Consider the following 21,098-nt stretch of genomic DNA (forward strand, 5'->3'; position numbering starts at 1 on the left):
CACACACCTCATTGCTGAACCTCACTGTGGTCACCTTGAAGTGCTCCTCTGGGGAGCTGTGCACTGATGCCCGCGCCTAGTCCACCCTTCACAGCAATGTTGCAACTGTTTTTCTGGAATGGCCATCAGAGCTACTGTCATATTACCCCTGATGTCCCAAATGTCATCAAAATGTCTTATTTTCAATATTTCCTTTATCTTTGGGTAAAGAAAAAAGTCATTGGGGGCCAGATCAGGTGAGTAGGGTGGGAATTCCAATACAGTAATTTGTCTACTATCTAAAGACACCCTCACAGACAGTGCTGTGTGAGCTGGTGCACTGTTTTGATGCAAGAACCATGAGTTGTTAGCCAAGATTTCCAGTTAAGATTTTCCTGTTTCTCTATCAAGTTTACTTGGTCTGCTCTGCTTCTTGCAGTCAGCCAATGCTTTTGATGCACAGTTTAATGAATTTTTGCAATGATTTTGTCTGCCCTGACCTCTCTCCATCAGTGTTGCTTTCTCTCCCCTCCAAAAAAGTTTAGTTCATTTGTACATTGCTATTTTCTTCATGGAATTATCCCATAAACTTGGACTAACATATCTTTGATTTCACCTCCATTCTTGCCAAGTTTAACAAGAAATTTATGAATGTCTATTTATTGCTCTAATTCAAGTTCTGACATTCTCACTACAGCACTCAAAAACACGCAACAATAATGAATATCACTCTGAAAGACACTGCCACATGTTGACACAAACACAACTGTGAAATACTGATAGACCAAGGTTGTGAAACCTTAGTGAATTGTTTGTACAGTGCTGCCAATATAAGTCGACAGCGGCAAGTTCATGAACTTAATTGTCAGATCTTCATAATTCTTTTTTTGTCCTAACTGTCTATTATTGCCAATTATAACTGAATTGTGTCATGACTATTTTTTTGCTTCCTGACTATTTTGCACAATCCTGAAGAGCAATGGCTGTATTTGATGTTTCTTTTATATCCTCTTCAAGTTTTTCCTCACTACTGTGCATGCTGGAGACATTTAATAAATATTGTTGAAATTTTTTTCTTTATTTCAGGACTGGCAGTCGGTACAGTCGAAAGGTTGCTTCTTCTTAGAGGAAGATGGTGAAATTATTAGTCATCAATACAGGATGCAAATAGCTCAGAGGTCCATGGTTTATCTCACAATTAAGCCGTTAAAACTGAGTCAAGTTGAAGGCAAGCTTAAATTTTCTATATGTTTTTAAAGATCTCTTTGTACCCTCTTTGAAAATATTTATGTAAGTATTCCATAGTCCTAATTGGTAAAGAAAACAATCTGTCTAAGTAAGAAACATGGTTACACTTCAACACAAGGTTTAGATGTAGATGGACTATGTTATCATATCATGCAAAGCAAGTAAATTGCTTTGTGCATATGTTTAAAGCATATTTTATTAAAAATAAGAACAATGTTACCTGTTTTTCTTATTATATAGAAGTAACTTTTTTATTTGCCAGCTAATCTCAGCTTTATCAATTAATCAGTCAATTGGATAAGAGAAGTTCTGTAGGGGCATAAGTCAAGACAATATGAAACTGTAAGTATTTTTTAATATCTTCAAAGTCCTGTGGCAGTGACTTCAAAAATCTTAATAATCTTTGAATTCATGTAGTAATTTTTTTCTAGATAAAAATCAATAATTTCTAGTGTCTAAAATGGTTATTATATAATTTTTAATCAACAAAAGATCTCTGTAATGGTGATCCCCAGATAGACATGAATGTTGATCTAAATTAATCTTTATTTTTCTTTTATAATATTTACCTATGAACATTTTCTTATGAGAGGATTCTCCTCCACCTCCATTCTTTTTCCCTCCTACATCAGAGAAAGTTTTCAAGGCACATCTTGTAGGGCACTTACAATTCTTGGTAGTTAATACTTTTAAATGATAATTATAATAGTAACTTTTCAGAGAAGAGAATCAAGATAGCCCTGCAAACTTAGTGTATTTGTTAATTCTCTATATTCTTTTGAATAAGATTCCTTTTCTTATTTATTTATCAAAGATTTATTGAGGATCTTATATGGTAAGCCTCAACTTAGGTGTTTAGGATATATGAAAATGTCAATAAGACAACTATCTCTGCCCTCATGAACTTACATTTTAATGGGGGAAATAAATAATAAAAATTATAAAAGATGACGTGGTATAAAGGGTGGCTCCTGTGGCTCAAAAGGGTAGGGCACCAGCCCCATATGCCGGAGGTAGTGGATTCAAACCCAGCCCTGGCCAAAAAAAAAAAAAATGACCTAGTATGTTAGAGAATAAGTGTTATGGGAAAAACATGGACAGAAAAAGGGATTGTGAGTGCTAAGGGGATGTTGGGTTTCCACTGAAATGGAGTGCTTGGAGTATGCTTCACTAAGAAGGTGCCATAGGAACAAAGAATTTGAAAGAGGTGTATCAATTATTAAATTATTAGCTGCTCTTGCTGCAAAAAAAAAAAAAACAAAAAAAAAACTACCCTGAAATTCCATCACTGAAAACAATTAAGCATGTTTGCTCATGAGTCAGTAGGTCGATTACATCGTTGTCTTAGTCTGATCTAGGCCTGGATTTTCCCTACAGGCCGTGTGTACACAGGTGTGTTCAGCTACAGATTAGCTAGTGGGTGACTTTGCTGATCTTGGTGGGGTCCTTTCCTATGGACTGGGTCTCAGCTGGGACCACTTGACTCTGCCTCATGATCGCTACTCCTCCAGTTAGCTGCTAGCCTGAACTTGCTCCTGTCATGGGACCTGAATCTGAGCGGGGAAAGCAGAAGCAGAATGGGGCTGCCAGAGGTCTGGGCCCCAAACTGGCTGCATGTTACGTTCTGTTGCTCACAGCAAGTCACAGGCAAGATTCGTAGGGTGAGGAAATAGGCATGATCTCTTGAAAGAAGAGCTGCAACGTCATCTTGCAAGGGGCTGTGGTTACGGAGAGGGCTGCCATTTGTGTTGTCTTCCAGGGAACAAGCTTTGTAGGTGGAAGGTGGTGGGAGTGCTGGGAGAGTGAAGGAGGTGGTGAAGCCTTCAGGTAGAGCTTTGAGTTACAAGAATGCTGGCCCTGGGCGCAGAGAGGAGAGTGTCAGAGGCACAGTGAGTGAGGAGGGCCTGGGGGAAAAGGACAAAATCAGATACAGGGGTTTGGGGCATATTTAGGACTTAGGCTGTTAATCAGAGAAATGAGGATTTTTCCCTCATTTTTACAAGATTTTTCTCTTTATTGTTGAATTTCAGCAGTTTAAATGTGCGTCTAGGTAGTTTTTGCTTTTGTTGTTGACGGTGTTATATGGGATTTTGTTTTTTTTGAGTTTTCTGGTATTTTTCCTACTTGATTATTTTCTGGGCTTCTTAGATTTGTGGCTTGTTGTCTTTCATTTTTAGAAAATTCTCTATCTTCACTTCTTCAAATATCTCTTCTTCCACGTGTGTGGTTCCTGAGATCTCTTTCTCCTGTGATCCACCGTAGGTAAGCCCTTGCTCACATCCCGTCACTCCTTGGATTTTGGGCCACATAGTTGTCCTGTAACTTCAGCTCTGATGGGTTCCAGAAAATTTGTGGCTTTGTACTTTGTTCACTTCTTACTGTTAGGGAAGGAGCAACACTCTCCTAACTTTACTCCATTAGAGGATTTGAGTAGAAAGCAGGATCCAATCTGAGTTAACATTTTAACAAGAGCAGTCAGGTTGCTATGTTGAAAATAGGCTGAAGGATACTCAGGAGAAGATAAGGAATCAAGTGGGTGTTACTGTTACTGCAGGATTCTAGGAGAGAACTAATAGTGCATTTGCACCAGGGTGTAGACAGGACAGGAGGTGGTGGAGATTCTGGATTGTATGTGTTTTGAAGGCAGAACCCTAGAATTTCCTAAGGATTTTTTTTTTTTTGAGACAGAGTCTCACTTTGTCACCCTGGGTAGAATGACATGGTGTCATAGGTCACAACAACCTTGAACTCTTGGACTGAAGTGATCCTCTTGCCTCAGCCTCCCATGTAGCGGAGACTATAGGCACCCACTGGAACACCGGGATAGGTTTTCTATTTTTAGTAGAGATGGGGGCTCGTTCTTCCTCAGGCTGGTCTCAAATTCCTGAGATCAGGCAATCCACCCAGCTCGGCCTCCCAGAATGCTAGGATTACAGGTGTGAGTCCAATCCCAGCCTCTAAAGATTCATTTTGATATGTGAGATGAGAAAAGAGTTAAAGATGACTCCAAGATTTTCTACCTGAGCAACTGGAAGAAAAAAGTTATCATTAACTGAGATAAAGAAGGCTGCAGATGGATGGTTCTTTTAAAGGAATTGGGAGAGTCCAGTTTTAGAAGTAGAAATCCAAGTAGAAATGTTGTTAAACATGTAGTTAGTTATATATATCTAAATTCAGAGAAAAGATCTTAGCTGGGGATAACAGTTCTGGGGTTCTCAGCATATAGACACGTCTGACCTCTCTCCCTCCTGTGCTCCACCTCAGGTGACCCAGTGCTTACATCCATCTCTCCCTAAAAAGTTCTGTTTTCCTTGGATTTCAGGCTACTGGGTTGCCTGCAACCTCAGCTCTTGATGAACTCAAAAAAATTTATGGTGTTTGTTTTTAATTTATAGATTTTATAGAAAGTGAATATGTAAAGAATGTTTCTCCCAGGTTCCCTGTATATAGCTAGTATCTTATTACAAAAGCGGTGATATTTACATATAAAATGGGATGTATATTTCTAAAAAAAAAATCAAAAAGGGAAAGAAACCATTAACTTCTTTTTTTAGATTGGAAAAAGTAGTGATTGTTTATGTTAAGGTGATCGTGGTTTTTGTTTACAGGAAAACCATCCCTGTGGTTATCAGTTGATACAGCCTTGTATATTCTTAAGGAAAACGAGAGTCAAACAAATCTACAGCTCGTGTGTTTTACTGAACTACGAAATAGAGAAGTATATATATTTATTTTCTAATGTTTAATTTAAAAATATAGTATAAACATAAATTTTGGGAAAATAATAGTTTTTCTATATTTTTTTTTATCTTTTATGTTCCTTCTACAGTACTTAAGTACTGCAGTCCTAGCACTCTGCATTTTAGTGCTATAGATATTATATGTTTTATTAATTGTAAAGAGATTTGTTAAGAATCAAGGACAGGAGCCAGGTATGGTGGTGCATGCCTAAAGTCCCAGCTGTCTGGGAGGCTGAGGCAGAAGGATCATTTGAGCCCATGAATTTGAGGCTGTGGTGAGCTATGATTGTGCCTGTGCATAGCCACTGCACTCTAGCCTGGGCAACATAGTAACACCCGGTCTTTAAAAAATTGAGGTTTGAATGGCAGTCTTGAATCTTGGCTTTATAACTTTTTTTTTTTTTTTTTTTTTAGACAAAGTCTCACTGTGTTGCCCTGGGTAGAGAGTGTCATGGCATCACAGCTCACAGCAACCTCAAACTCTTAGACTCAAATGATCTTCCTGACTTAACCTCCTGAGTAGCTGAGACTACAGGCACCTGCCACAACACCCAGCTAGTTTTTCTGTTTTTAGTAGAAACAGGGTCTCGCTCTTGCTCAGGCTGGTCTTGAACTCCTTAGCTCAAGCAATCCACCTGCCTCAGCATTCCAGAGTGCTAGAATTGCAGGTGTGAGTCCCCTCACCCGGCTATGGCTTTATAACTTATAAGCTATGTGACACTGTACTTCCCTTTTGTCTAAATGCCCTGATGCCACACATGTGAACTTTGTTTTATGTACTCAGTAAAAAAGATGCATGCCAGTAGATTTTTTCCCCCTGTATACAAGCAATTCAAGACTTTGGAAAGTTGTTGTAGATGTTTGTCTTATTACACTGCAAAACAGAAAACCCTTCAGATTGCCATCCTCAGGACTGGCTTCTTAGTATGAGTTCAAAAATAGACTGATAGGAAGAAATGCTTTTAAATATTTTTATTTGTTGCCCACGGGGTCGTTCTGATCTTTTCTAATTATAAATTTACTCAGAGGCCAAATGTGTGAGGCAGACAGATAAATGTGGCTATTTATTTTATGAGGACTACAAAACACATCTGCTACAGAACAACAGAAATAATGCTATTCAAGGGCTCACACAGTATTGTATTTAATCTTTGTATCGGCCCAGTGACAGACACACATTTCCCTGGTGGGATGTTACGTAGACATCTTTACTGTAGGCTTCCTAACAGACAGGAGTAGTTACAGACGAGAAACAAATAACATTGGCATAAGTTAATGTTTTGACTAAACTCTTCTTCAGAACTGACTACAAAGTTAAGTTCAGGTTAAAGCATTGTCTAAAAGAATAGTTTTTTCCATTTTGTTCTAGGTAAAATTACTTTGTTATGAGATTGCGTGTGTAAAAAGTTAGTACATAAGCAAGGCTGTAATAAAGTTTGAATGAGTTTCTATTTACCTCTTTCCTATATAGGCTTCTGTTCATCTGTGCTATATTAAATCGATCAAGGACTTTTTATTCGTATTTTAGTTTCACAATTTTTTTAAAGAAGAGTTTTGTGCCTACACAAACCTTTGTATTTGCCATCACAGAGGTGATGCAGGGCTATTATGTGAAGATAAGGTGGGTTCATAGAATATACATATTAGCAAGCTCCAAGACCTGTTTGTTCATTTGTAAATATTAGTCTACATATGGCTCATTTCAAAGCTTGTGATTTCCAGAGCATAGGTGTGGTAAATGTTTAGTCTTAGAAATGACCCTCTATTTTATTAGATGGTGACCTTGGTGTCTCTGACTTGTCAGGGCTAAGATGAAACCCAGAACTCAGATGAGCAAACATATTTGATAAAAGCCTCCAGGATAACCTACAATATACCTGGATTTTGGACATACTACCCTATAGGAGAGCAAATAGCCGTTGTACACAACTAGAAAATACTTAGATTTAAAAATATTTGACAAAGACAACTCTTACTTTTTATAGGAAACTTTTGGCTTCCAAAAAGCTCCTAGGAGGTACATAGATACTATTTGCTTTCTTTTACAACAAGAGAATAAAACGTCTTCCTATACAAATATCCTGGCACTCATTATAAATATCCAACAGGTGGCAGGAAACAGAATTTTGTGTAAGACAGGTTGACCTGAGATTTTGCATCTTGTTTTATAGTCCATGTTACGTAAGTAAAATTTCAGTGCTTTTGTCTATGTAATTGCACTGTTAGAAAAATGGTTAACAGTGAACCCTTTACAAATATATTTAATTTTTATTTTAGGTCATTGAACTCTGCTTTACAAATTTATACATATGTATTTGAATTAAATTAGGAAACTGAAACGTGGAATAGTATTACTTTTCTTTAAAGGAGGTTGGGATTTACATAAAACAATTATCCTAAAATTTCTCTTTAATTCCTGTAGAAGATATTTGTATCACAAATTTTTGACAGTTATTAGGGAAGATTTAGAAGATATATGCAAAAAAAATTTTTTTTAAAAAGGAGATCTATGCAGTAGAACCTCCATAGCTGACCACCTCCCTTCACTGAGCACCTCCTCAAGTTGACCTGATTTTCATAGACTGATCGTGAACCACGTGGACACATTGGTACAGCGTGCCTGGTTCCTCATGTGGATCAGCTCTGTATGGTGACCAGTTTGTTACATTCCCCTGGGTGATCAACTTACAGAGGTTCTACTATAACTTCTTACCTCCTATATAGTTTTAGGCATTTGTTTTAAAAATATAGAAAGAAGTTTATATGTTTTGTAATGGGTTACCATTAACAAAAATAATCTGAATCCTCTAAAAGACTGATAGAAATTTAATAGAATTGGTGAATATTGATTAAAAGTGCCTCTTTTTCAAAAGAAAATCTCATTAAGACTCATGGTTGTTTGTATAATTCTTTTGCAAAAAGGTATTTGGATGGACTGGTGAACTAGGACCTGGAATTTACTGGTTAATTCCTTCCACAACTGGCTGTAGGCTGAGGAAAGAAGTAAAACCAGTGACAGAAGAAGCCCAACTTGTGGGTAGAGATGAAACAGGGGAATTATTTCTTACAAAGGAATTTAGGTAAGTTTTGTTTTGGGGGTTGGAACTGTAACATGTAGACTAGGTTCCCCCCTTCCCTGTGGCCAGCCCCCACCCCATCCTCAGATTCTAGTTCAGTTATTCTTATGGCAACGTGGGTGAACCTGGAAGACATCATGCTATGTGAAGTAAGCCAGGCACAAAAAGACAATACCGTCCAGAGGGTCTCACTTCCATGTGGGGCATGAAAAAGTCAGACTCGTAGGAACACGAGCAGAGAGGTGGTTACTGAGGGAAGGGGGCTGGGTAGGAGAAGTATTGGTCAAAGGATACAAGACTTTGGTTAGAAAGGAGGAGTAAATTCGGGAGATCTATTGTACAACATGGTAATTATAGTAAAGACAACGTATTATGTACCTGAAAATTACTGAGAGAGTAGATATTAACTGTTCTCACCACAGAAAGTATATGTGATAATAGATAAGTTAATTAGCTTGATCTAGTCATTGGACAATGTATATATGTATCAAAAAAACATGTTATATACCATAAACATATGCCAAAAACAAAACAACTTACTCTCTAGGCATCTGAAAACGATCTTCCATTCATGGGTCTGGGACTTACTCTCTAGGCATCTGAAAACGATCTTCCATTCGTGGGTCTGGGACTGCCATTCACTTACGTGCCATACATTTGGCAAATCAACTTCAGTCACACATCCAGCAATTTCTCCCCTGCTTGATAACTGCCTTTAGAAATAGATCCTGCTAGTTGCACAGTTGATATAAGTAACTGCCAAATATGAAATGCAAAAGTTAGGTATGGCTTGGCGTTTGTAGCTCAGGTGGCTAAGGCGCCAGCCACATACATCAGAGCTGGCAGGTTCGAATGTGGCCTGGGCCTGCCAAATAGTGGCAACTACGACCAATAAAGAGCTGGGTGTTGTGGCAGGTGCCTGTGGCAGCTACTCAGGAGGCTAAGGCAAGAGAATCGCTTAAGCCCAGGAGTTGGAGGTTGCTGTGAGCTGTGACGCCACAGCACTCTACCCAGGGCGATAGCTTGAGGCTCTATCTCAAAAAAAAAACAAAACTTAGGTAGTTGTCCCATACCTGAGACTAGATATGCACTGTAAGTTGGCTGTTGGTAAAGAGGAAAGAGAAAGATTAGGAAAAGGGAAGCAGGAGGAGACTGCACTGTTCACTCAGTTCTGTGTGTTGAGATACTGCGGTTGCTTCAGAAGTTTGTTTACCTCATGTAATACCAGACTGAGCCAAACTTTATTTGGATATATTAACTTTATAGAAATTATTTAATGCCATGATATTATGTCCTTTGGAAAGTTATCCTTATAGAAACCTTTCCTAGTGCAATTCCCTTAGAGATAAATAATTTGCTATTTTTATAATTTTAGGTCTACTTTATCAGATATATTTGAAGTGATTGATTTAGATGGAAATGGTTTTCTTAGCCTTGAAGAATATAATTTTTTTGAATTGAGAACGAGTGGTGAGAAATGTCATGAAGATGCGTGGGCTATCTGCAGAGGTAAGCTCGGTTCTTTTTCTTAGTGGATCTGTTAGAACACACACACATGTCCCTTTCACCCCCAGCACATTAGAAGCCAAACTTTTTCTTTCTTCATGAATATTATAGCATTTAGTGACAATTAAAAAATAGTAGTTAATAGATCATAAAAAGATAAACACTTATTTTCATTAAACTGATAGTTGGTATAATCATCAAGTTAAAAGAAAGTATGAATTAATCATAATTTCAGTTTTTAGCCTTTGGTCTTTGGGGCTTAGAAGATAAAAAACTACATAAACTCTTAAAATCACTGGGCCAAAAATGGCCACAAGCTACAATTGTGCCCAGGAGAGGGCAGCAAAGAGCTAATGGGCCAGCAGCAGGTCTCAACCTGTGGGTGGTGACCCCTTCGTAACAGTGAAAATACATCGTGGCATTAGGAAGGTTAAGAACCACTGGAGAGTTTTACTTAAAATTTAAGGTTTTCACAATGTTGTTTATGCATGTTAAGAATTCTTTTTTTTTTTTTTTTTTTGAGACAGAACCTCACTCTTTCACCCTGGGTAGAGTGCCTTGGCATCATCATAGCTCACAGCAACCTCAAACTCTTGGACTCAAGAGATCCTCTTGCCTCAGTTTTTCCATTTTTAGTAGAGATGAGGTCTTACTCTTGCTCAGGGTGGTCTTGAACTCCTGAGTTCAACCAATCTACCTGCCTTGGCCTCCTAGAGTGCTAGGATTATAGACGTGAAGCCACTGCACCTGGCCCATGTTAAAATTCAGAATAATTGGCTCGGCGCCTATAGCTCAACCGGCTAAGGCGCCAGCCACGTACACCTAAGGTGGCGGGTTCGAATCCCCAGCCCGGACCGCCAAACAACAATGACAGCTGCAACCAAAATAAAAGCCGGGCGTTGTGGCGGGCGCCTGTGGTCCCAGCTACTTGGGAGGCGGAGGCAGGAGACTCGCTTGAGCCCAGGAGCTGGAGGTTGCTGTGAGCTGTGATGCCACGGCACTCTACCCAGGGGGATAGCTTGAGGCTCTGTCTCAAAAAAAAAAAAAAATTCAGAATAATTTTTGTATTTGAGCTGAATTAGAAAGGTCCATCCATGGAAGGATTGAAGCCAAACATGCTAATACGGATAAAGAAAATCACTAAGAATGAGGCCAGAGTTAGTTGTCACTCAGAAGGACTCTGAGAAGAGGGTGGGACTTGTGTGTTTAAGCCAAGGCCTGCAAGATCCAAGAGCAAAGCCAACAAGCCATAGCCAACCATAGATCATAGAACAAGAAGTATGAGAAGATGGGATGTAGTCAGGAGAGAGGAGTGTGCTGTCGGTGGTCTGAGCCTGGCAAAGTCGGGAGCCAGGTGGGAATCGGGTAGAAATATCATATTATTAGTATAAAGGATGGTTTATAGTATATCTTTTTTTTAGCTAAAAATAAAAATAATTAATAGCAAGCAATACATGATTTATAATAAACTTTGATTAATAAGATTTATAATACGCATATCAGAGTATTGTCTCTAGAAAGATACAATCATCTTGTGACTTTAATGATATAATCTTTTAATTCTGTTTGTTGGCACTCTAGTCGGCACATTCCGTAAGAGGAGATCATAATTAGGATTTTCTAACGGTAAAGTTGTTGAGAATTAATATTCTAGTTTAATAACTTAATTAAATTGGTTAGTAGTTAATAATTTTTGAGAGCATACCATATACCAGGCACTGATCTAAGTATTTCTACACATCAACTCTGTATTATTAGTGGTATTATATTATTGTCACTTCAGAAATAAAGAAATAGAATCAAAGAAATTGAGTAACCTGATCACATTACACAGCAAGATAGTTTCACACTTAGCTTTCAAGATAGTTCTTCTTCACAACCTTGAACTCCAAGCAATCAAAAGCCTCCAAAAATTATTGACCTGAAAAATTATATGGGGGGTATGTACTTTCACTAACATTAACCATACTGCAAAGAAAGGAGCTTTTCAGGTTCTGAAATGCTTGTCTCTCTCATCACATGTAATGTTAATTCTGCTTATTCCTCCCCCTGATAATAAGAACATGTATTATCCATAAGATTGTTTCAATAGGCTGGGTGTGGTGGCTCAGGCCAAGGTGGGTGGATTGCTTGAGCTCACGGGTTTGAGATCAGCCTGAGTTAGAGTGAGACCCCGTCTCTAAAAGTAGCCAGGTGTTGTGCGGGCGCCTGTAGTTGCAGCTACTCAAGAGGCTGAGGCAAGAGAATCGTTTGAGCTCAAGAGTTTGATGTTGCTATGAGCCATGACACAATGGTACTCTAGGGCAACATAATGAGACTCTGTCTCAGAAAAAAGAAAAAAAATTGTTTTAATAAAGTTTTTTAAATTTAAAATTGCCTTTAAATTTTTATTTTGTTTATTAATAGATTCTACTTTTAGAACAGTTTTAGGATTATTGAAAAATTGAATAGAAAACTATGGAGATCCCCCAGGTATCTACCCCTCCTTGCTCCCAAGTTTCCCCTCTTGTAAGTATTTTATAGTAGTATGGTACATCTGTTACAATGGACCAATGACTATTGAGACTGTATTATTAACTGAAGTCCGTAGTTCCTATTAGGACTCATTCTTGTTCAGTTCTGAGTTTTGACAAGTACATAATGTCGTGTGCCCACCATTACGTTATCATGAATAGTTTCACTGCCCTAAAAATCCCCTGTGCTCTACTTACTCAGCTACCTACTTATCCCCCTAAACCCCAGCAAAGCACCGATCTTTTCACTGTCTCTGTCGTCTCCTCTGCAGAGTGTCACACAGCTGGAGTCCCACAGTGACAAGCTTTTCAGACTGGCTTCCCTCACTCAGCAGTTTGCATGGGAGGTTTCTCCAGGTCTCCGTGTGGCTTGGGAGCTTATTTCCCTTTAGTGCTGAGTGGTGTGTCATTCTGTCGACATGCTACAGTTTGTGTTTGCATTCACCTAGTAAAGGACATTTTGGTGGGGTCCAGTTTTTAGCAAATACGAATACAGCTGCTGTAAACATTCATGTGCGTATTTTTATACAGATGTAAGTTTTCACTTCAGCAATTGCTGAATTGTATGGTGAAACTATAGTTAGCTTTGGGAGAACTACCAAACTGTATTCCAAATTGGCCTTACCATCTTGCAGTCCCATCGTCACTGAATGAGAATCCCTGTGGTACCACATTCCCGTCAGCGTTCGGTACTGTTAGTTCTTTGGATTTTAGTCGTTCTAGTAAGTACGTAGTTGTAACTTACTGTGTTTTCGTTTGCAGTTCCCACATGCCATACGGTGCCGAGCATTTTTCATGTGCTTATCTCCATCTGTGCATCTTCTCTGGTGTGGTGTCTGTTAGATCTTTTGCCCATTTTTAAAAAAATTTATTTTTTCAAATTATTTTTTGATATGTTTGCAAAGATTTCTCTTTTCTACGATGATTTTCAAGCACCCAGTTACCTTCAAAAAGGCAATTATTTTTCTTTTAGAGAGACAGTGTCTGGCGATGTTGCCCAGGCTGGTCTTGGGGAACTCCATGCCCCAAACGATCTTCTTGGTCTCTCAAACTGCTTGTATTACTGGCAACAGCCATGACACCTGGCCTTGTCCATTTTTCAGTTGGGATGTTTGTTTTTTTATTGTTGAGTTTTAAACATTCTTTATATATTTTGAATACAAGTCCTTTATCAGATGTGTACTTTGCAAGTACTTTCTCCTAGTCTGTGGCTTTTCTTTTTATTCTGTTTGTTTTATTTACTTTTTTAGAGATGAGGTCTCACTTTGTTGCCCTGTCTATAGGGTACTGGCAGGATCTTAGTTCACTGCAGCTTCAGACTCCTAGGCTCAAGTGATTCCTCATGGCTTGACCTCCAGAGTAGCGGGGACTACAGGCAAACACTACTACATTTGGCTAATTTTTCTTATTTTCTTGCAGAGATGGGGTAGTCTTATACTCTTGGCCTCAGGCAATAATTCTGCCTCAGCCTCTCAAAGTGCTAGAATTCCATGCATGGTCCTCCACACATGGTGTGGTCTCTTCTTTCTCTAAGAGTGTTTTTGACAGACCAGAAATTTTTAATGTTAATAAATTCTCACTTCACAATTTTTACTTCATGGATCACGCTTTTGGGTTTGTATGCTTTTTGTGTTATATCTAAAACTCTATCACCAACCCAAGGTTGCATAGATTTTCTCTGTATTATCTTTTAGAAGTTTTATAGTTTTGTGTTTTACCTTTGGGTTTGTGACCCATTTTGAGTTAATTTTTGTGAAAGTTATAAGGTCTTTACCAAGATTTACCATTACTATTATTAATTTTTTCCATATGGATGTCCACCTGTTTCAGCACCGTTTTTTGAAAAGGTGACATTTTCTTCATTGAATTGCCTTGGCTCTTTTGTCAAATAGTTGCATAGATAATACTTAGGTAGATCTATTTTTGGGCACTTTGTTCTGTTTCAGTGATCTTGTTGTCAGTTCTCTCACCATGCCACATGGTTACTGTAGCTTCAGAGTAAGTCTTGGAGTCAGCAGTTAATAATGTTCTAAAAAATAATAAGGATTGAGAATTTTAAGGTTTTTTTTAGAGACAGAGTCTCACTTTATCGCCCTCAGTAGAGTGCTGTAGCATCACAGCTCACAGCAACTTCCAGCTCTTGGGCTTAGGCGATTCTCTTGCCTCAACCTCCCAAGTAGCTGGGATGACAGGCGCCTGCCACAACGCCTGGCTTTTTTTTTTGTTGCAGTTTGTCCGGGGCTGTGTTCGAACCCGCTACCCTCGGTATATGGGGCTGGTGCCCTACTCACTGAGCCACAGGCGCCACCCAAGAATTTTGAGTTTGAAAATTCGATTGGTTGGGCAGCGCCTGTGGCTCAAGGAGTAGGGCACTGGCCCCATATGCTGGCGGGGGTGGGTTCAAACCCAGCCTCAGCCAAAAAGGAAAAAAAAAAAAGAAAATTAAAAAGTGGATTAGTTATTGATAGTCTTACAGTATAGTATCTAGATATATTTTTATATTCTCTTTGTATTGTATATCAAATATTAATTTTTCATGTTACTTTATTACATGGTAATTCCAACCTCCATTTTTGTGGCTACCATTTATCTTCACAATCAAATTCAGTCTTCATTTAGTTTTTTTTTCCTTGTAAAAGTTATGAATCACTTTTCATAACTTCTAAACCTTTTGAACTATTAATCAGTCAATCACTTTTAGGCAATTATGTTTCTGCTGCTTTTCTCACCATAATATATACAAAAGAGATGCTATCTCAAATATGAATACCCATTTCTCTTGAGTATATTACAGGTTCTAGGAGTTGGAATATAAAGTCTTTCTTCTTTCAAGACAGTTAACAAAATGTGATCCATAAGAAATGAGTATTCACTATCCATGTCACAGATTTAGAAATTATACATGTGTGGATATTTCTAGATGAACTTAGTTTTGCTCATAAGTAGTGTTAAAATGGGCACTTAGACCTGCCTGGGAGAATGTTGTTGGTTTATGGACTCCAAAATGTTCCCCATTATCTAACCATCTTTCAAGCTCAGGGACAATTTGCTTAAACTTAGAGGAAATAGCCTTGTAGTAGTCTCCTTAAATCTGGCACAATCCATCTCTCCCCCTTTGAAAGTCTGGTAGTTTGGGGGTTGTTATATCAACTTCATCCAATTTCTTCTAGGTTTAAGTGGCAAATACATGTGAAACATTTTAATTATTGAAATATGTTATCAGTATATACTGCAAGTGAGCAGGCAGTTTGGAATTCACATAGAAAAATTACAATTTCCTCTAATTTTAGGATATACTTGCACAATTTATAACTTCAGTATTTGCTGAAAAACTAAACCATGTCCTGTGATTTGCCTGTGCTGAGTTGTGAGAAACCAGCAGCGTGACTCGTAAGCATGTTTTGAGCCGTTCTCCTTCCTGGCTAAGGCTGCTCATAGACCCAGGAGGCCTCCTTTCATGTAGACATTTGTGAATAATAAGTACTAGACACTTTATTACATGTCTGCATTTTAAAATTATGTACAAAACTTTTGGTTGTTTTAACAGAGAATTTTGACACTAAGAAAAATGAACTAACAAGACAAGGATTCATGGAGTTGAATTTAATGGAAGCCAACGATAGAGAAGGGGACCCCCGTGATCTCTGGGTGACTCTGCACTCGATGGGCTACAATAAAGCCCTGCAGTTGACAGAGGTAAAAACACCCTTAAGGTTTGCCGGTGGGTTTAGTATATATAACATTTTACCCCACGAACATTCTCCTAACATGTGACTTTCAAATTAGGCACTCACATCCTTGAACTTTGTTGTATAAGTGAATTCCGGGTACAACAGCTTGTTTCTGCCAATGAGAACGGCGATTAGTTACTGCCAATCATTAAATAATTCAGAGACAAAAGAGTTTGAACAGAAAATATCAAACCAAAAATTGGTAATAAAAATGTGTATCCTTTATATTTAGAGGTGTCTTGAATGATTGAAGTCTCATTTATATAGGGAAATTCCTTATCCTAACAGTTTAAGTACTCTTATAATATGGAGAACCTGTCTGCATGAGAATTTGGAATTCTAATCTTTTTATAACGGGTATTTCTTGGGTTAAAATTTGTAAAACATTTCAAACAGTGGCTGGCTCATAGAAAGCTCTGCACAGGTATGGTAATGGTGATAGTAATAGAAATTGAATAAGACTTTTATAAACCAGAGAAGTGATAAAAATTAGGCCTTCTTAAATTTTATATTCTTGTGTTAGATTTATAATACAGAATTTTAGAGTTTTAGTTACAGGCTGCGTGTTAGATATATTTGTTTATACTCTTAAAATTAAAAATAGTATCTGAATCAAATTAAGAACACAACACTAGTGTTGACAGATTTTAACTGGTCGGTGCTCCGGGACTTTGACTTCCTTCCTCATTTTGACATCATTCCTCATCTCTCAGAAGCCTGTTTTCTGCAAGTTCTCTCTTTTTTTTTTTTTTTTGGCCATTTTTTGTGATGAGGGTGAATATAGTTACAGGACCTTTTTATATCCTACTTTAACCTAGCGTTCAGGGAATCTCACATTTTAACCGGGGCATAAAATCAGCATCTAATCTATGAACAATTCTGAATCTGCTGCACATTTTTGCTTTATAGAAAAATTAGTTAAGAGCATTTTAAGACTTTTTATAACATTTACTGATTTCATTTGCCTTCAAAAACATAGGCAAGAAGGCTTTTTGTGATAAAATCTTACTTAATTCTAATTTTATTTATTTGTTGAATAGGTAATATATTCATGTCATTTAGAATTCAAAAGGTAAAAAAACACAGTATACGTTGGAAAGTGTCAGGGGATGATGAGATTATCACTCAGTAACTGAAACAAAAAGGCAAAGCCAAATGTATTGCTTATTGTAAAGGAAAGGTGTGCTGGTCAGGCATGGTTTCTGCTCAGAGAAAAATGCTTTGATTTATTTTGTAGAGCTGAGGGAGGCGTGCAGCTCAGGAGTTGCCTGGCTTTTAGAAGTGTCAATGAGTTGACAGCATCTGGGAAAGGACGGTCACTTTGTTGAGACTGTTGATTGGCTAGCACTTAGCGATGTATTTATTGGTACAAATTCACCTTTGATTTCCTGACTTTCAAAAGAGAGGAGCTGACATTGGTTGCTTTACAAAAGTGAAAGTTGTTCCTGATCAACTGAACAAGTTTAAAACCAGTTCTGATGGCTAGTGTTACCCTGACAACAGAATAATCCAGGTTTTCCAAAATTTCTGAGACCTTTTGGATTCTTGGTTCCTCTTTTGATTTTATCCAGCTAAAGCTGTAAGAAACCATCAAAAATTCAACAGCTCTTAATTTTCTCTGATGTGGTTTTATCTGTGGAATCTGATTTTACTTTATGCAGTTTTTAGTTAAGAAAAACAAGTATAATTAGTAGTAGTATAAGAACTGACTGGAAGGCACTACAGAATTGTGACCCCAGATTTTCCAGGAATGGCTTAGAAAGCAAGTCCCATGGATTCCCTGAGTCTGCCTGTACAGCCTTTTATATTAATCATTTCCTCCTTTAATTGCTTATAGATTGTTTTATTTATAGTATTAATCCAGGTACAACCTGAAGTACTAGCATTGTAAAGATTCCTTCCTGGTTGGCAAAGGAAAATCCCAGGCTAAATTATATAATTAAATTACCTGGGTTAAACAATTTAAACTGGTTTGTTATGCCTGAGAGGTTAGGCTGTATTGCTTACTCTGTCAACTAACGTAAAGGAACAGTTTTTGATAACCCCCAACGGATGGGATCTCTATGTTTAGGAGTCTTTTTCCATAAGGGGTTTATTCTTCTGCAGTGCACATAAGAAAATAAAGCTCAGTGAGGGCACTGGGTATCATGCCTTTGCAGTGGCCTACCTGCTAAGGAGCCATATGGAGCAACTAGCCTTGGAGCTGGGTTTGCAGTCTGATTTCTGTGTGGGAGCAGCCCAGGAGATACGTGGCTGCCCAGGAGTTCTTAGTGGCTCTGGAGGTGTGTTGTTTCTGGGTGTTGTGATAAATAGTATATCTTGCATTTTTTTTATTTCTTATTGTTTAAGCACATATTCCTTAAAGTCTCAACTTAGGCAAGTCCTTATTACTAATGAGAATATGCCAGGCCAAGTCAGAAAAATACAGTAAAGAGGAAATTAATAAGGAGGAAAACTATGAAAAACCAAAGTATGCAAAGAAGAACATAACCTAGAGAAGAATCTTGTTACAGTGGTCTTGGGAAGAAGCTGTCTATGTCATGTGCTTGTTCAGTGATTCTTGGTTTAGCAGTTAATTTTATGGAACCTCTTGTTTCTGGAGATTCTCTGGGGAACCTCATTCTATCTCTAAAGGATGTACTTTTCCAACTCTGTTAAAGCCCTATTCATTTTTCCAGAGGTTTGGGAATGATAACAACAAAAAATGCTTTTAGATTTGGCACCTGTAGCTCAGTGGTTAGGGCGCCAGCCACATGTACCGGGGGTGGTGGGTTCAAACCTGGCCCAGGCCTGCTAAACAATAATGACAACTACAAAAAAAAAAAAAAAATAGCGGGGTGTGGTGGTGGGCACAGTAGTCCCAGCTACTTGGAAGGCTGAGGCAAGAGAACCGCTTAAGCCCAAGAGTTTGAGGTTGCTATGAGCTGTGACACCATGGCACTCTACCAAGGGTAATAATATAGTGAAACTCTGTCTCAAAAAAAAAAAAAAAAAAACCATCAACAAATAATTTAATATTTGGTATTAGAGCATCCAAAAGTTTGGTCTAAGCATGGATGGTTCTGGATTTATAGAATCATACTGAGGACCTTCTCTTCGTTTAGTAAGGGACATGGAGTTGTATTCAGGGTGTTAACACTGGCAGATGTAATACAAGAAAGAAAAACTAACACTTCATAACCAGTTGATATAAAAATTTGGGATGCTTTCCAATAGCAGTAGAGATTGTACATGTGGTCACATAGTTTCTTTCAATATGGGATCTCACTATGTTGCCTAGGCTGGCCTTGAACTCCCAGGCTCAACTTCCGTCCTGTCTCAGCCTCCTGAGTAACTGGGATTATAGGCATGTGCCATTATGCCTGGCTCAACATGGTAACATTTTATTTCAGTGATTTGTATAAAATCTAAAGATGTTTTTGCTGACTGATTCAGTTGATGTTTATGTTATAATTACTCTGTGGCAAGGAGGTTATCTGCTTATTAAATTAAGGTATAGGTGATAAGTGTTCCTGGATGGATGGATAGATGGGAAGGAAGGCCAGGGCAGATCACTTAACCTTAAGCTTAAAGGAGGAGGAAGAGGTACCTGTCTGAATGGATATGGGGAGACTCTTCCAAGTGGAAAGAACACTTCAGGCAGATGGCTTCATGTGCTCTAGGATTTGTGAGATCAGAGTAGCCAGAGCAACTGTGCAGAGAAAGCCAGAGACTGGGCTGGATGGGGCGGGAAAGGCTATTGGATGCATCACGTGGTGGAGTATTGTAAAGACTAAAGAAAAACATTAGTAAAATTCAATTCCAAATGCAGAAACTATTTTTGGATCTTAGATTTTAAAAGTGTTTTAGACTAAGTTTAAACTGTAAATTTACTTTTTTACATTTAATCAGTGCTCTGTGTCCTTGCATTAGGTTTCAGTTGTAAACATAATTTCTTTAGAGCTCTTTGTTGAATTCTTTCTGTAGCCTTAAACTTAGAAAAAGAAATGAAATGACATGATATTTATTGGTACTGAATCAAATGGAGGGATGGTGTCATGGCTTAAAGGAGGTGCTGCATTACTGATTTGCTAGAAATTATAGTTTCTTCTCCTTTTTTTCCTTTATTTTAAATTCTATCAAAAGGCTAAAACAAGATTTGCTTTTTCTCCCATACAGGCATGTCCATTTGTCATCAATATCTATGCAGAAAAATGCAAGCCAAGAATTAAACCTGTTCACATGGAGCCCTGCAGTGGGCAGCTTGAGAAGGCCATTTGTAAATCAGTTCTTAACAAAGGTGACGCCAAATTAATGGATGGCCATGAAAATATAATTGTACATACTTATAATTGTGAAACCTGGATAACTTCAGTTATTGAAAACAAGGTAATAATTATAAGCAGATTTTCCTTATTTAGTTATGAAGTTTACTAACATGTTACATCTTCTTTCTTATTCTTTGTATTTTATTTAGTTTGTTACTAAAAGTCTTCACATATACATCATTATTTTAATAATAGACAGCATGTTTTAAAGAAATATTATAAACAAAAAAATTTTCACTCACTTTTTTTGTTGTTTGTTTTGAGACAGAGTCTCACTCTGCCACCCTCAGCAGAGTGCTGTGGTGTCACAGCTCACAGCAACCTCAAACTCTTGGGCTTAAACGATTCTCTTGCCTCAGCCTCCCAAGTAGCTGGGACTGCAGGCGTCCACCATAATGCCTGGCTATCTTTTTGTTGTTGCAGTTGTCATTGTTGGTTAGCTGGCCCAGGTCAGGTTCAAACCCACCAGCCTCGGTGTATGTGGCTGGCACCCTACTCACTGAGCTACAGGCACCAAGCCTTTCACTCAGTTTTTTATACCAACCATGCAATCAGAGACCCTATTGATTATCATCATGTTATCTAAACAAATGCATTCTGCTGCCTAGGATGTACTTTTATCAAGCTAATAATTTCTAGCTTCAGCCATCTTTCCTGTTCCTCTTGTTATTACAGATCAACATGTATAAATTCTTAACATCAGAAGCAGCCAGTTCTTTAGAAATTATAAATTTTCACAACACCTTGTACCTGATGGCTTGGTGCTTAGTATTCTTGCCTTCTTTCTCTTAGTTCCTAGGCAAGATTTATATTATTTTTACGCCTGCCATAATTTTCTTAAAATATTTAATGTTTGGCTGAGTATTTAGTCAGTCTGAGAATATATTATGTAACTAACTCTTTTAGTCAAAATAGGAGCCACCAGAAAGTATAAAACTTGGTCTCTGATTTCAGGGAGTTTATGGGCTAGCTGAAAAGACAAAACTGACACTCTTAA

The 21,098-nt window shown here is 38.0% G+C and overlaps 1 protein-coding gene across 1 annotated transcript in view; it reads left to right on the top strand.

Annotated features, from left to right (window-relative positions):
* Positions 1–21,098, top strand: part of EFCAB7 (EF-hand calcium binding domain 7) — a 40,304-nt gene that overhangs the window by 16,267 nt on the left and 2,939 nt on the right. Inside the window, exons 6-11 of the mRNA XM_023515123.1 lie at positions 1,066–1,207; positions 4,836–4,945; positions 7,890–8,047; positions 9,420–9,553; positions 15,611–15,759; positions 19,953–20,162. Of these exons, the coding sequence (XP_023370891.1) occupies positions 1,066–1,207; positions 4,836–4,945; positions 7,890–8,047; positions 9,420–9,553; positions 15,611–15,759; positions 19,953–20,162 (903 nt within the window). The remainder of the gene's footprint in view (positions 1–1,065; positions 1,208–4,835; positions 4,946–7,889; positions 8,048–9,419; positions 9,554–15,610; positions 15,760–19,952; positions 20,163–21,098) is intronic.

This window comes from Otolemur garnettii, unplaced genomic scaffold (genome assembly GCF_000181295.1).
Source record: "Otolemur garnettii isolate 467f Iridium unplaced genomic scaffold, OtoGar3 scaffold00066, whole genome shotgun sequence".
In the NCBI taxonomy this organism is placed as follows: domain Eukaryota; kingdom Metazoa; phylum Chordata; class Mammalia; order Primates; family Galagidae; genus Otolemur; species Otolemur garnettii.